This window comes from Falco peregrinus, chromosome 1, assembly GCF_023634155.1.
Source record: "Falco peregrinus isolate bFalPer1 chromosome 1, bFalPer1.pri, whole genome shotgun sequence".
In the NCBI taxonomy this organism is placed as follows: domain Eukaryota; kingdom Metazoa; phylum Chordata; class Aves; order Falconiformes; family Falconidae; genus Falco; species Falco peregrinus.
In genome coordinates, this window is record NC_073721.1 from 75850847 (window position 1) to 75865071 (window position 14225).

At 35.5% G+C, this 14225-nt stretch overlaps 1 protein-coding gene across 1 annotated transcript in view; it reads left to right on the forward strand.

Moving 5' to 3' along the window:
• The window catches only part of RYR3 (ryanodine receptor 3), a 233209-nt gene that overhangs the window by 140482 nt on the left and 78502 nt on the right, over positions 1 to 14225 (forward strand). The window contains exons 45-51 of the mRNA XM_055811431.1: positions 4088 to 4268; positions 4725 to 4836; positions 6028 to 6148; positions 9277 to 9446; positions 10129 to 10349; positions 11557 to 11647; positions 13119 to 13259. Of these exons, the coding sequence (XP_055667406.1) occupies positions 4088 to 4268; positions 4725 to 4836; positions 6028 to 6148; positions 9277 to 9446; positions 10129 to 10349; positions 11557 to 11647; positions 13119 to 13259 (1037 nt within the window). The remainder of the gene's footprint in view (positions 1 to 4087; positions 4269 to 4724; positions 4837 to 6027; positions 6149 to 9276; positions 9447 to 10128; positions 10350 to 11556; positions 11648 to 13118; positions 13260 to 14225) is intronic.

The following is a 14225-nucleotide window of genomic DNA, read 5'->3' on the forward strand; positions in this document are numbered from 1 at the left end:
GCCATTTTGCATTACAAAAAGCAGATTTCCAATAGACATGTGTTCACATAGTTCCAATAGACATAGTTCACATAGAATCAGTGTTTGTAAAACACCCTGTGTACCTTAAATCTGATTCTTAAAAAAAAAATCTTCTCCTTTGATAACCATCTTATACTTGCTTCTGTGGGCAATTTCCTTTGGAAATTCATGACAAAAATATGCTAAAATTAAATTTAGATTATCTGAATGCCACTAAACAAAAAGGATCCTCCAGTTCATGTGGATTTTTTTCATCAAGCTAGTAATCTATATCAGAGATTAGATGAGATCAAAAGATCTGTCTGTTCACCCGCTATCTGATCTGCCAATATGGAAAGTGTTTTAAAGGACAGCTAGGGACAGCCAGAAGGGAAATAATTTTAAGTAGTCTAAATTTTAGATTTTGACTGTTCTATTCACATACTATTGGTCTGAAATTAGCACATAATACCTGAAAGAGAAACAATAAACATATTAACTATTCAGTTCAATAAACATACCCAAAGTATGTTCATTAGTTGATAAGCCTGTAGCTATTGACTGAGCTGCTAAACTAACTTGACAAACTGCTATGACAGAAGAAATGTAGAAGAGGTAGTTGTTGAGTTAATGAAGTGTGTGGTTTTCAGTATTTATTTTATAAATAAATGTTAACACTACTCTGTATAATTAGATGAAGATACATTTGATCTTATCTAAGATTATTATGAAGAGTAAACTTTGCTGGATGGGTTGCTAGTTAGTAGAATTAAGTTTTAGTTTCAAGTGTCTCAGCTGCTTTTTTTTCTGAAAAATAGTTGTAATTGGGGTTTTGAACCTTCTCATTATAACAGTTTTGAGATAACACTCTTTATCTTTGCCCTCTGCTTGAGAGGACAATTAGAAATATAAATTAGTAAAATATTTGGGTTGTTGAGATTAAAGCAACAAACACATACTTGCAAACACATGAATGAATTTGGATTCTGACCAGTGAATCCTTGGAACAATCAAAACTTTTTTCTTCAAACAAAATTCTTCATTAACTTGACCTGTGAGATATATTAGAGCAGGCTACAAGATATTAAATCTACTTTCAGCAGTTTGGTATCCTATCAGAAGATATATGGAAAATATGTATCTATATCTATAGATATATATACACAGAGAAGGTGAGAATAAGATTATACTAGTAAATGCAGTATACAAGAAATTGTAAATTGGAACTATAGACTAATTAATCTAAAAATTTTATTATTTTTAGTAGAGCAATGATAAAGATTAATTTGACCTCTGTTCTTAAAGTAAGTTTCTTTCCTGCAAGTTCTAGATTAAAATTACTTGCAAGGTTCTTTTGCTGACATGTGCTTCCATTTACTCCAAATTGCATTCCTTGCAAGGCGTATCACTGGTGTGTCAAAACCTGCCCTAATTAAGATGAATTTTTAACATGTAGATCTAAACTATTGGAAATGAGCCACTCAAAACAATGTTGGTAGTGATTTTATTAAACTAAAAATTAATTACATTTTATAATTGTATTTGTATTTACTATCCGATTTGCAACATGGATTCAAACAACCCCTTAGAGTTTTTAAGGGGGTTTTGTATTTGCCTCCTTGAAAGATACATGAAACATGCAAGGATTCAGGAGTACCTGACTGTAGCTGAACAGTGTGTGTTTTGATGATTCTTTGTCTCTCTGTAGAGAGGTATGAACTGATTCTTTTTGAGATTAGATTTTACTTCATTCATTATATTAAAAATCTTCACTTAGAAGGATTTAACCAAGTGATACTAAAATTGTTGACTAAGATTTTAAAACCTGCTTTTTCCCTGCAGTATGAAAAGAAAGGGAATTAAAAGGAGCAAGAAAAAGATAAAATCCGTGCAAAGTCTGTACTTAAGGTATAGAATCATAGAATTGTTTAGGTTAGAAAAGGCACTTAAGGTCATCTAGTGCAACCATAAACCTACCACTGCCAAGTCCATCAGTAAACTGTGTCCCTAAGCACCACATTGATAGCTCTTTTTAAATACCTTCAGGAATGGTGACTCAGCCACTTCCCTGGGCAGCCTGTTCCAATGCCTAACCACCCCTTCAGTAATGTTTCCTAATATCCAGTTTAAACCTCCCCTGGTGCAACTTGAGGCCATTTCCTTTCATCCTACATTCCATATCAAGATCATACTGGTGTTTTAAGTGGGAAAAGTGCAAGGCTGTTGTGTTTAAAGTGTTTAGCTGCTCATTCTAGAGTCAGTCCGTCCCAGTTATCTCACCTACTGTTAACTTCCATTGACTCTGAATTCCTGATAACACTGCTGCTGCTCTCAGCTAAGTCACAGTTTCTAATCCTACTTTTTTGGTGGCTGCTGAAGCTGCAGCATTCAGTTTAATATAAACTTGCTTGTGTTTATGTACTGGTTTAGTATTGTAGCTTGCATGTAAAATATAGATACTGATGATCCAAGCTACTAGCATCACAAGTTCAGTGACTATGAACCGTTTCTTTTCCTGTAATTTTTTTTTCTTCCTACATGTCCCACTAATTTCATATCTTCCTACAGATTATCAGTATTCTTACAAGCTAGCCACTGTGAATTTCTAAACACTTGCATATAGCCATAAGATGAGCTTTTGACCCAATTATTATTCCTATTGTGCTTCCACATGCCACTAACTGCAGTCCATGAAGCAGTTACATACAAAGAGTTCATTTATGTGAAGGTTCATTTTCCTAAGGACTTTTATCCAGCAAACATCTAGATCACAACCTGTCTGCCTGTACTGAATTTATACAATAGTTAAACTCCTCCTTTGCCTTTTCAAATATACAATCATTTTTCCACACAAAGCTGTTATAAATGATGCTGTTTCAGGCAAGCCATGACCTTTAAAACTGATTTTAACGTGATTTTTGTATGTAGAAAAGATGAAGTATTCAATTTCAGGCTCTAAAGAGCAAGCAGAAGTTTTAACGGATATTCAAACATGCAATAGAAAGAATCAGATGTTAGTCTAGTTATATTTAACCTACGTACAGTTTTGTTATTTTTATCTATATTGAGAACCGTGAACTCCTAGATGAGTTTTCCACTGATGAAGTACTAAGGACATAATGTTAAGCAACATTCCTTGCTTCAGGTGGCCCATTAAAAATCGAGTAACTCCTATGACTGGTACGAGGTCTGGCTGGGATGAGTTTAACTTTCTTCATAGCAACCTGTATAGTGCTGTGCTTTTTATTTATGGCTAAAACAGTGTTGATAACATATCAGTGTTCTTAATGTCGCTGAGCAGTCCTTGTGCAGCATGAAGGCTTTCTTACTTTTTTTCCCCACTTTGCCCCTTCCCAGCTGTAGTGAATAGGTTCAGGGTGGGCAGGAGGTTGGAGGGGACACAGCTGGAACAGCTGACCCAGACTGACCAAAGGCATTTTCCGTACCATGACATTGCACTCAGCAATAAAATCCCAGGGAAAGGAGGAGGAAGAAGAGGACACCCGTGGTTATGGCGCTTGTCTTCCCAAACAAACATTATGCGTGCTGAGGCCCTGCTTTCTGGAACTGGCTAAACACCTGCCTGGGAAGCAGTGAATTAATGTTTTTTGCTTTGCTTGCATGCATAGCTTTTGCTTTCTCTGTTAGGCAGTGGTTATTTCAATCTGTGATTCATCACACCTTCCATTTTCTCCTGGTCCTGCAGGACAGGGGAGAGAGCAAGAGGCTGAAGAGGGATTAACTGGAACCAAAACTTCCCAACAGCAAACTTCTTGCCACTTGGGACTATTAGCCTTTATACTACAGAGAGTAGTCTTTGTGATAAAAAGCAAATCAGCCTTCTAAAGTGAACAATTCTAGACAAGTGTAGTAAAATGTTTGCAAGGCAAGTCTACACTGTCACACTTAAACCTCAGTATATTTTTGATAAAGTGTATCCGATGCTGCCAATTTCAGATATTTTTGCTTTCAAAAATAAGAGTGAGGATTTGGTTTATATTTTGTAAAATTCAGGGGAAATGTGGTTGTCTTCTGACTTAAGGATACTTTTCAGGAGAAAGTATGTATAGGTTTTTTTGGTCCTCAGGTGAAAGTGTTGAGGAAAATGCAAGTGTTGTTGTCAAGCTCCTTATTCGACGGCCAGAATGCTTTGGACCAGACCTTAGGGGAGAAGGAGGAAATGGTTTGCTGGCAGCTATGCAGGAAGCTATCAGGATCTCGGAGAATCCTACTCGCGACCTTCCCTCCCAGGCATATAAAAGAGAAGGGTAAGTAAATGTGAATGCTTCTGTGGCAAATGATGATTTAATAACTGGTTTAATCATGCTTGCAAATGTGGATGATAGGTCCTGTTGTATAAGGTCTTATACAAACATAGAGCATTAGAGATTAGCATCCCACAAGCAGTTGTCATATTGAATTCATAAAGCGTGAGCTAGATAAAAGTGGAATAAGAGTTACAGAAGAGAAGAAGCCTGAAGAACAAAGCAAAGGAGAAGGCTGTTGTGGAATGAAGCTAAGGTGAAGTAAGAGGAAGATAGAAGGTTCATGTGAAGTCAGTTATTACTGTTCAATTGCATGCTTACTCTAGGGATAAAAATCCTGTAACCCAGAGGCAGAGGAAGTTAGTATACCTGATAAATAGTCTCTGGATCATGGATCTAGCTCCATAAAGCTATAACTTACATTAGCAAAAATGCTCACTGGTATTGTTTACCTTTTAGTGAAGAGGAGGAGGAGGAAGAGGAGGAGGAGATTGTGCACATGGGCAATGCAATCATGTCATTTTACTCAGCTCTCATAGATTTACTTGGACGCTGTGCACCAGAAATGCATGTAAGTTCATTTTGTCACTTGCTTAGAAAATGTAGGATATTTGTAAACAGAACTACATGTCTAACTAGACTGTTCTCTATTTAAAACCTTCTTCCCTGCAGAAGGTGGACTTTACTGCATTTCTTGCTGTATCTAGGCAGATGTGTTCCCTGCAAGATGTTTATAAAATTCATGGTCTTTTGATTCCTGATGCTTTTTTATTCATCTAAAATTTTGAGAATTTTTACATGACTATGGAATCAAAGCAAGGATCAAATACTAGTTTGCACATTTACATTGTCAGTGAAATTTCTGAAACTGGCCCTTTAATCTTCTTTAGAAAGCCATAAAAAACATTTTCATAAGAAAGTGATACAGAGCTACTTTTGTGTGCATTGATGAAATATTGCATCTATACCACGTTGAATACGTGGAAAAATATGTAAAATAATTGTTTTGACTGTCATGACACATGCAAGACTTGGTTTTAGTTAGATTGACATTTGCTTGTCAGTATTTAAAGTTCTTTATAGCATAAATCCAGCTGAAGATGCATTATGTATCTGAATATAAAAAGAGGCAAGAAATTTGGCTTGTAGCCTCCCTACTTACTATCACCAGAACTATTAACTTTATTAGTTGTATGTAGCTGTCTGTTGCCAGAGATAGTAGTTTCATGTTACAAAAATCACTGGAAGAGATTTTCAGACAAACAGGTTGTAAATACTTAATTTCTGCTAGAAGTTGAAAGGAATTGGTCACCTCATTGTTAATGCCTTTTGAGATATTTACTGCACAGAAATAATAGAAAAATGTGTAGATATATCAGACAGGTTTGCATCTGTTCATAGTATAAAGAGGCAAGGTCAAAACCTGGCACTGTAGGTTCTGTAAGTAACGTGAGTCTTTCAGAAATTTTCAGTTTCATCACTTTATCCAATTGGTTTAGGAATCTTATTCATGTGGAGAATTTTTGCGCTATTGGGAATTTATAATACTGTGAAATTATTGATATGATATCAAAATTAGGACAGATTCAAAAGTAGGATCCGCTAAAAATCAGCAACTCCATTAAAGTGCTGGGATAAATTGAATTTCTGTGCATTTTTCCCAGTGTTTGAAAAAAATCGTATTAATATCGGTATTTTGAGGAATTATTTTTTTTATGTTTCTCAGTAGTACATTTCTTAATTGATAAACTTTTTCTAACAGCTTATTCAAAGTGGAAAAGGGGAAGCTATTCGAATCAGGTCAATCCTTCGATCTTTAGTGCCAACTGAAGATTTGGTTGGGATTATAAGTATACCACTAAAGCTGTCAACAGTTAACAAAGGTAACTTCAGTACTTTTACTATACCAGTTCATCTTTTTATAAAAATCTTTTGGCACATAAACCTTCAGGTGTTAAACAGGGCTGTTTTGTCAGAGCTGAATACAAGGAGAGAACTGATCTCCAGATTTTAATTAGATACATCAGTTAGAGCTGCTCCAGTAGAACAGTTACTCCTGTGGAACAGAGAATGTAAGAACTAAGAAATACTTTACAGGATCACACTAATCGGCCATCCATCCCTGTACTTCATCTCCAGCAGTGGCTGTAGAGATGCTACCTCTTTAGGTAGTAAGTGTAAGCTTAGGCTTGGGCCCTTGGTACTTCCACATCATCCCATCAATTGTTTAGAAAAATTAGAGTGTTACCTCCCTCTTCATTAAAAGCTGTTTCTGGACTTGGTGTCCAAGAATGTATCTAATCACTTTGGAATAATGGCTGTACCCATAAACTCCTGTGGCAGTAATTTCTTAATTTTCAGATTTTCACTATTTGCTACATAAAGAAGTATTTTAAGTGTATCTTTTCTTTTTTTCCTCTTTTTTAAAAAAAAAAAAAAAAACACAACACCTTATACTCTACCAATTTTAATTAACACTCTTGAATTGTAGTATTTTGGGGTTTGGTGTATAGCAGCTCTTCAGTCACCTTGTCAGCTACATTAATAATTTTCTAAAATTCAGTTATATCCTTTCTCACTCCTCATTTTTCAAAATGGAAAAATCTCAACTTTTCTGTCTCTCATCATAACCGCTCCATCGGTTGGATCATTTTAGCTGCCCTTTTAGTTGCCCTTCTCATCATAACCGCTCCATCGCTTGGATCATTTTAACTGCCCTTTTAGTTGCCCTTCTGTATACCTTTACTATCTCTGTTCTGTAGTCCTGGGATATGGAAAACATCTGTGTGATGTACACAAGATATGAGCAGGCTGTACTAATAACATGGGCACACAATAGTTTGGTTTATGTGTTAATTTTCTATTTTATATAGCAGCAAAATGATGCCCTTGCATACTCTGAATGCCCCTTTCTTATGGTGCCCAATGTCGTGTTGACTTATTTGGTTGCTGCTACATGTTGAGCTGATGGTTTCATAGAATTTCAGTGATGACCTCAGGTTCATTTTGTAGTGTCATATCCAAGCTCAGCATCATGTAGACATGTGTTATTTTTCTGCATATATATTAGCTTAGAGATGCCTGCATTGAAGTGCAGCTGTCTCTACTTTGCCCACTCAGTTATGTTAATGATTTAACCATACAGAAGAATTTGGTGTTGTATATAGACTTTTAGGTTCATTTGCTTCCTTCTCCAGGTCACTAATGACTCAGTATAAAGTCCTGTTCGTCCTTGCTTAAAACGCTGAACAGGCGTATCGTATTTTAATTGTCTTTCCCGTTTCTTGGAACTGTGCTGTTTATTTCTTCTCTGGCCTTTTCAGAGGAAGTGAAAACCAGACATACTCACTTGGGGATTGTCCTTATCTGAAGAACATGCTCCTCTACCCCAATTTTTAGGCATAATGTTCCATTCTGACTTCCAATGTTCAATCCTAGAAGCCTGATTATTTCTTTTTTATTAAGGTGCAGTCTATTTCTGTACTTGTTCATCTTGTCCCAAAAGAATTCCCCCTTTTATAATCAAACTAACTAAATCACATTTCTCTACACTACTATTTTGCTTATCCTTTGAGACTATAGATCTCTGCCTGGCTCCCACAAGGGCCTCCCATAAGGCATAGACAAGTTGTCATGGAATCCTCTTACACAGCATGAAGCCACCCAGCTTAGTGCCTAATACAATGATCTCCCGCTTCCACTGCCTGCTTATTCATATCCTTGGAGAATCCTGTGTGCAGTGGGACATACTGACATAGGGTGGGGGAGTAGTTCTTCTCTCAAGAGATTAGATGCTGCTTTCCCAGGTAGTTACACTCCTTCCCCAAGACTTATCTCCTTCTCAGTACCTCAGAGGTTGCCCCTGTGGAGTTGAGGCTATGCTGCTGTGTTGCTGTAGGATGTATCTGTTTCTTTTACTACTCTGATTCATCCATTCTGACCTCTGAGGAATAAGACTACTCTGAAGACCCAAATATTGTGTATGGTGTGTACACATGAACAATCTGAACCCAGGTCATGGCATGGACCTGCTGCTGTGTCTGCATCGAAATGCATAGCTCCCTATCTGTACCTGGATCCCTACCTGTCACTGAGGTTGAAAATGAGGGTTTTTTTGTCAGTGGAACTAATAGCCTTCTTAACACTACCTGTTAAAGAGAAGTCAGTGAAGACTCTTGAGCTTTCAGCCTCTTCACTCTGGAACTCAAAAATAACTCAAAATCAAGTTCAGAGTGCAGAGGTGTATTGATGATGGTGTTCTCACTTGTTATGCTGCTGTTGATTCTTTCCTAGAACATTCACCATGGTTATCCAGCATGGATTTATTTCTACAAAATAACTTCCAAGATAGTCATACAAACTGAAATTTTCTATAAAGCATAAGCTTAGTAGAGGATGAGGTTTTTATGGCACATGATCTCCATGTTTCCTATTAATTTCTCCATCTTCCATGGGCTATAAACTACCAGCCTGTCGTTTTCTTCTAGGGTAAAATTAACTTTATCCTCCTTCCCCTATTTCTGTTGTCCTTTCTGTTTCACAAAAATTATCTTTTCCCCTTTACAGTCAGAGGTGGTTTATCTGATACACAGTTAGCTTCTGTGTTATTGTTGTCTTTCCCTTGTATTCCATGTTCTTTCTAGTCTAGATTATGTGAGACAAAAAATACTTTGACTTGAAAGTTACTATGTATTTTTTAATATTTGCTCTATTATTTATCTTTAATTTTACCATATAAACATTCTCTGTAATAGTAATGAAAAAAGTACATACTTTACCATTTATTCTTAAGATTTCATTTAAGAGTGAAAGATTACTAAATTGCAAAATAATAGGGGGGTTGAAATAATAAAAACTTAGTATTCTTTTTCAGCATACAAGAAAACTGAACAAGAATATAGTTTTCATTGAACGTTACACATTAAATGTAATGATAGTATCTTTCATGGTCTTGGTGGGTTTTGTTTTATCAGTTATCTACTATTAAAAATTGCATCATACATTTGTTCAGATGGCACAGTAAATGAGCCAGACATGTCTGCAAATTTCTGTCCTGATCATAAAGCACCTATGGTACTCTTCTTGGACCGGGTCTATGGTATTAACGACCAAAGCTTCCTCCTTCACCTACTGGAAGTTGGATTTTTACCAGATTTAAGAGCCTGTGCCTCTTTGGATACAGTAAGTATTTCACTATGGAGTTTAGGTACAGTGACTGTATATAGTGGCTCTCTAAGTGTAAAGAAACAGAATTTCAAGTCAAAACAGCTTTTTAAAAAAAAAAAAAAAAGTGGTAATATAAGCTTGCTATAAACACACACCATAATAATTCAGTTACTATTAATTTATAGTGCTTAAGTCTGATCATAAGCATTCAGTACCACCTTATGAAGCGACAGTGTAATACAGTTTAAAAACTTCTAATACAGGCTTACATTAATTATACAGTAAGTACATTAGATATACTGTATTAGGCCTAATGATTACTTTTATTTCATATGTGCTTCCAAGAATTACACTGAAAATTCATATATATGTAAGTATGAAGAAATTGAGATTAAAAGCGCTACTTAATGCTCTGTAGTTTTTGCTAACCTATTTAAAGAAAAAAGCTGCATATTGTTTTTTGCTCCTGTTTGGTCAGAGTGTAGTGGGGCAAGAGATAGGAGATAAGTGGATGACTTGGGTTTTCTCAATTTAAAAAAATCTAACAGCTTTTGCCCTCATGTATATGTTGGAATACCATGTTACCACCCAGCTGCTAGGGGGACTTAAGGACTATTTCATTATTATGCTTTATAGACTTCATATTTAGTAACCTTTATTCCACATGATACTAACAATCATTTACTACCCTATACAGGTTTCTCTAAGTACCACAGAGGCAGCTCTCGCACTAAATAGATATATTTGCTCAGCTGTGTTTCCATTGCTCAAAAGATGTGCTCCCCTCTTTTCTGGAACAGAGCATCACGCCTCCCTGATTGACTCCATGCTTCACACAATATATAGATTATCCAAGGGACGTTCCCTTACAAAAGCACAAAGAGACACTATTGAAGAATGCCTGCTTGCAATTTGCCAGTATGTATGATACCTGTGTACAAGTTGATTTCTTTTGTGCAGTATATGTATTTTGATAATTTCTTTCTTTGTGTATAATATAGAACTAAGATTTTTTTATTCTTGCATGAAATACAGGATTTTTTTTTCCTAGACAAACCCCCCAAATTTAATTCTTTCTGTTACGAGTACTGCATGTCAAGCTGTCATGTTGATATGAGCTTTATGGTGATACAGGATAAATTATTATTTGTAAAAACGAAACTTCAGTAATTAGCAAAAATGTCCTGGCAAGCCTGATGGGGGGTGTGTGTGTGTTGGGGATTTAAGGAATCTACGTGTTTGTATTTCTGATTGTGGTTTGAAGAACCTTGGCCAATGTTTAAAAAAGAAAACCTAATCCCCACTCTCTGAATCCTAAAACTCCTCCTAAAACTGAACTGAGCACTGGAGTTATACTGGGAATTGAAATGTAGATTTTCCAACTGAATCGTAATTCTTGATCTTTGTCATAAACTGTAGTGCTACTTGTATGTGCAGTGGACTGTGAAATTACTAATGCAGTGTGCATTTTCAGTTTGTGCATAGCACTGGACCCCTGCCCAAAAGAGGATATAGTAGAAACGGAAAAGTTTTGGAAAAGCCTAACGAGGGATCAACATAAGAAATAATTTTTCTCCTTTGGAACAGCTTAGTAGACGAGGAATCTTCAGCCTGAAAAAGTGGTGACTGAGAGGGAGATATGAAAGGAGCATTTTTACATTGATTTTGAGTCCATAGATCACTGAAATTAAATAGCTATAAAAGAAATAAATGATGGGTGACTTATTCAGTCTTCCAACTGAGATATATTTCTTATAAGAATAATCATAATATATTTCCCAGATCAGTTTCAGTTAGGACTGTTTTGTTGCTTTTTAGTGTCATATCAGAAACATTCTGTTAGGATAATATTCTGTTTCTAGCACCCTTCCATCTGCTTTCATGTGGTACAACCATACATATTGTCTGTTCACTTAGGAGTCCAGAAGTAGCACATCTTTCCGTGATATGTCCTTCCATATGTAGATGAGGCATGGTGAGATTCATTAAGCACCTACGATTGTTTTTGCAAAATACTTCTAATGAGTGATTTGAATTCCAATATGCAAATTTATTTTAATTTTTATTTCATTTTCACTGGACTCTATGAATTTTACTAGGAATTTATATTGTTTTTAATTTACAGCCATTTACGTCCCTCTATGCTACAACAACTGTTGAGAAGGCTAGTTTTTGATGTGCCCCTACTCAACGAATACTGTAAAATGCCTCTCAAGGTAAATACTTTACTGTCCATACATGCATTCAGTGTCAAACTCACTTAACCATAATCTCTCACTGTCATGTGTTTGACATGTTTTTGACCCCCCACCATGGGGCAGGGTGAAGCAATGTGAAATGACTTCTGAATTGAAAAGAATGTTACTGTTTTATAAAGTTTTTTGCATTTAATATAATGATTAAAGGCTTTGTGAAATCTCGCCTAATGCAAACAGTATATAGTAAGTTGATTACATGATTTTGTTCGGTGAATTGTTGACTTTTTCACTGCTTCAGTGAAAGAGTATTTGAAAGTATCAAATGAAATGTTAGTGTTGTCTTGATATTTCTTCCTCTGCTACATGAACTGTAATAATTCTTGGTAGGATGCATAGTCCAGGAATAAATCCTAAGTCTACAGAGAATATGATACAGAGAACAGAATTCACCTTTTATTTTTGAGCAAACTTTAACTGAAGTCTCAGCCATCTGCTTGTTCTGTAGAGAATTACAGTTGTGAGATGAGAGATAACTTTTATTTTGAATTTTTCTGTCAGGTTTCCCTCCTGCTCCCATTGCGATGAAAGAGTCTGATCTTAGGTCTGCAGGTCATCTTATGGCAGAATTGAAATTCTGTCATACTTTAAAGCAGACCTGCCAGATTCACAGACATATTCTGGAACATCAGTAATTTTGGGAAATTATAGAGTGAGAGCATGGTTAAGAGGAGTGTTTTCTTTTTTTATATTACTATTTCCCCTTCCTAAACAAAATTGCAGTAAAAATAAAAATGTCAAGATTTTAGTCTGATGCTAAAAGAAATTTTAGAATTTTCCATGGGATAGGAATTTTTAGTTCTAAAGAAGAAAAAATGAGTAGAATTTTGAAAATATGTGGGAAGTGCACCAATAATTGTATACACTAACTCTTTAACTGGTATGTTACAGATTGTCTGTAAAATAGCTCTTTCCATAGGTTTTTCCAGAGATGAGCAGACACGTTTAAAAGGGTGTACTGCAGGCATCTTTTGCAGTGTTTCAAATAATACTGAGGCCATCAACTGCAACTGACAGACATAAAATCAATTTGAATTTGTAAAACTTCGCCAGAATCTGACATGTCCTGGTTTATACCCATTTCATTGTCTCTGTTTGTATCCTGTGAGCTAATCTGTACTCAAATGGTGACAATCATGAAATTTTGTAATTTCACTACTCTGTCATCACTGAGAATCCCTCAACAGCAACTGGGGATAATACAGGCTTTATACTTTCACAGCATGGACTCTGCTGCTCTCCCAAAAAGAAAAAGAAGAAGAAGAAAAAAAAAGGCATTTTTATGAGCCATTAGAAATGGAGAGACAGAAATAAACAGTAATACTCATGTAACTGTTTAAACAGATACTGACAATTCAGACTTCACTAACCAGTATGTTGTTTTGTTAAATACCAATGTTTTACATGCATTTTTATTTTCTTGAAAATCTAGCTTCTGACAAATCACTATGAGCAGTGCTGGAAATATTATTGTCTGCCTTCAGGAATGGGAAGCTATGGAATTGCAGCAGAAGAAGAATTACATTTAACTGAAAAACTTTTCTGGGGAATATTTGATTCCTTGTCTCATAAGGTAATGACTGTAATTCACATTACAGTATGGGATGTCTATAAAAGGATTACAATGACAATTTGCCAAGCTAAATGCAGAAAGTTTCTATTTTAACAATTCTTTACCTAATATGCTGCTAATGAAGTAACTTTCTAATGAATAATTGAATGCTGAATCTTGGAATATTTTCTCCAAACTAATGAAATGTCAAATCCTTGTCCTGATATACCTATATAGCCTTACAATGGTAATGAGGCAGATTGCTTGCTGCACTAACAAGGCAGCGTTGTCTCCTTTCGTATCTTAGATCTACTAAACTTTTTAGAATACTTTTTACTGCCATAACAATTGTGAGAAATGTCTCTATATGCTTGTCAAATTGTTTATGTATGCACAGTAAATTTACATTGTCTATTTTCCAACATACACTTGTAATTTGTTAGTTTTCTGGTTGTTGCCCAGCTTAAGAAAAAAGTGATTATTCTTAAAAATAAATATTTTTTGCATTTTCCTGTTCCAAATGTAATAGAATTTTTTCACTTACTCATTTTTTTTTTTTTCTCCAAGTAAGAAAATGTTACGTTTCTGATAGGAGAAATGCCTTATTGAGTAAACACTTTTTGTACTTGATTTGGCTCAAAAATCAGGTTCTCACTATGGGACAATAACAGATGTTTTCATTGCATCTCACTGAATTTATGTTCCAGTTCTAATCAACAGATGTAGATGATTGCTTCTCTAGGCATTCTGATTTATAGTATGGAAAGGAATGTGGTCTCTGCATTATTTTAAAATGGCTTTTTAAGCCTTATTTGTATTTGATTTTAGTGACATTTACCTCTGTCATTACTGCTGTCACAAGTGCAAAGACTGTCAAGAGTGCCTGACACAATGAAATATTTCCAATTAGTGCATCTTAGTTTTTTAAAGACAAATGAAGATGATATGTTTCTGCAAATATTGGTGGCCCTCTATAATAACATTTTC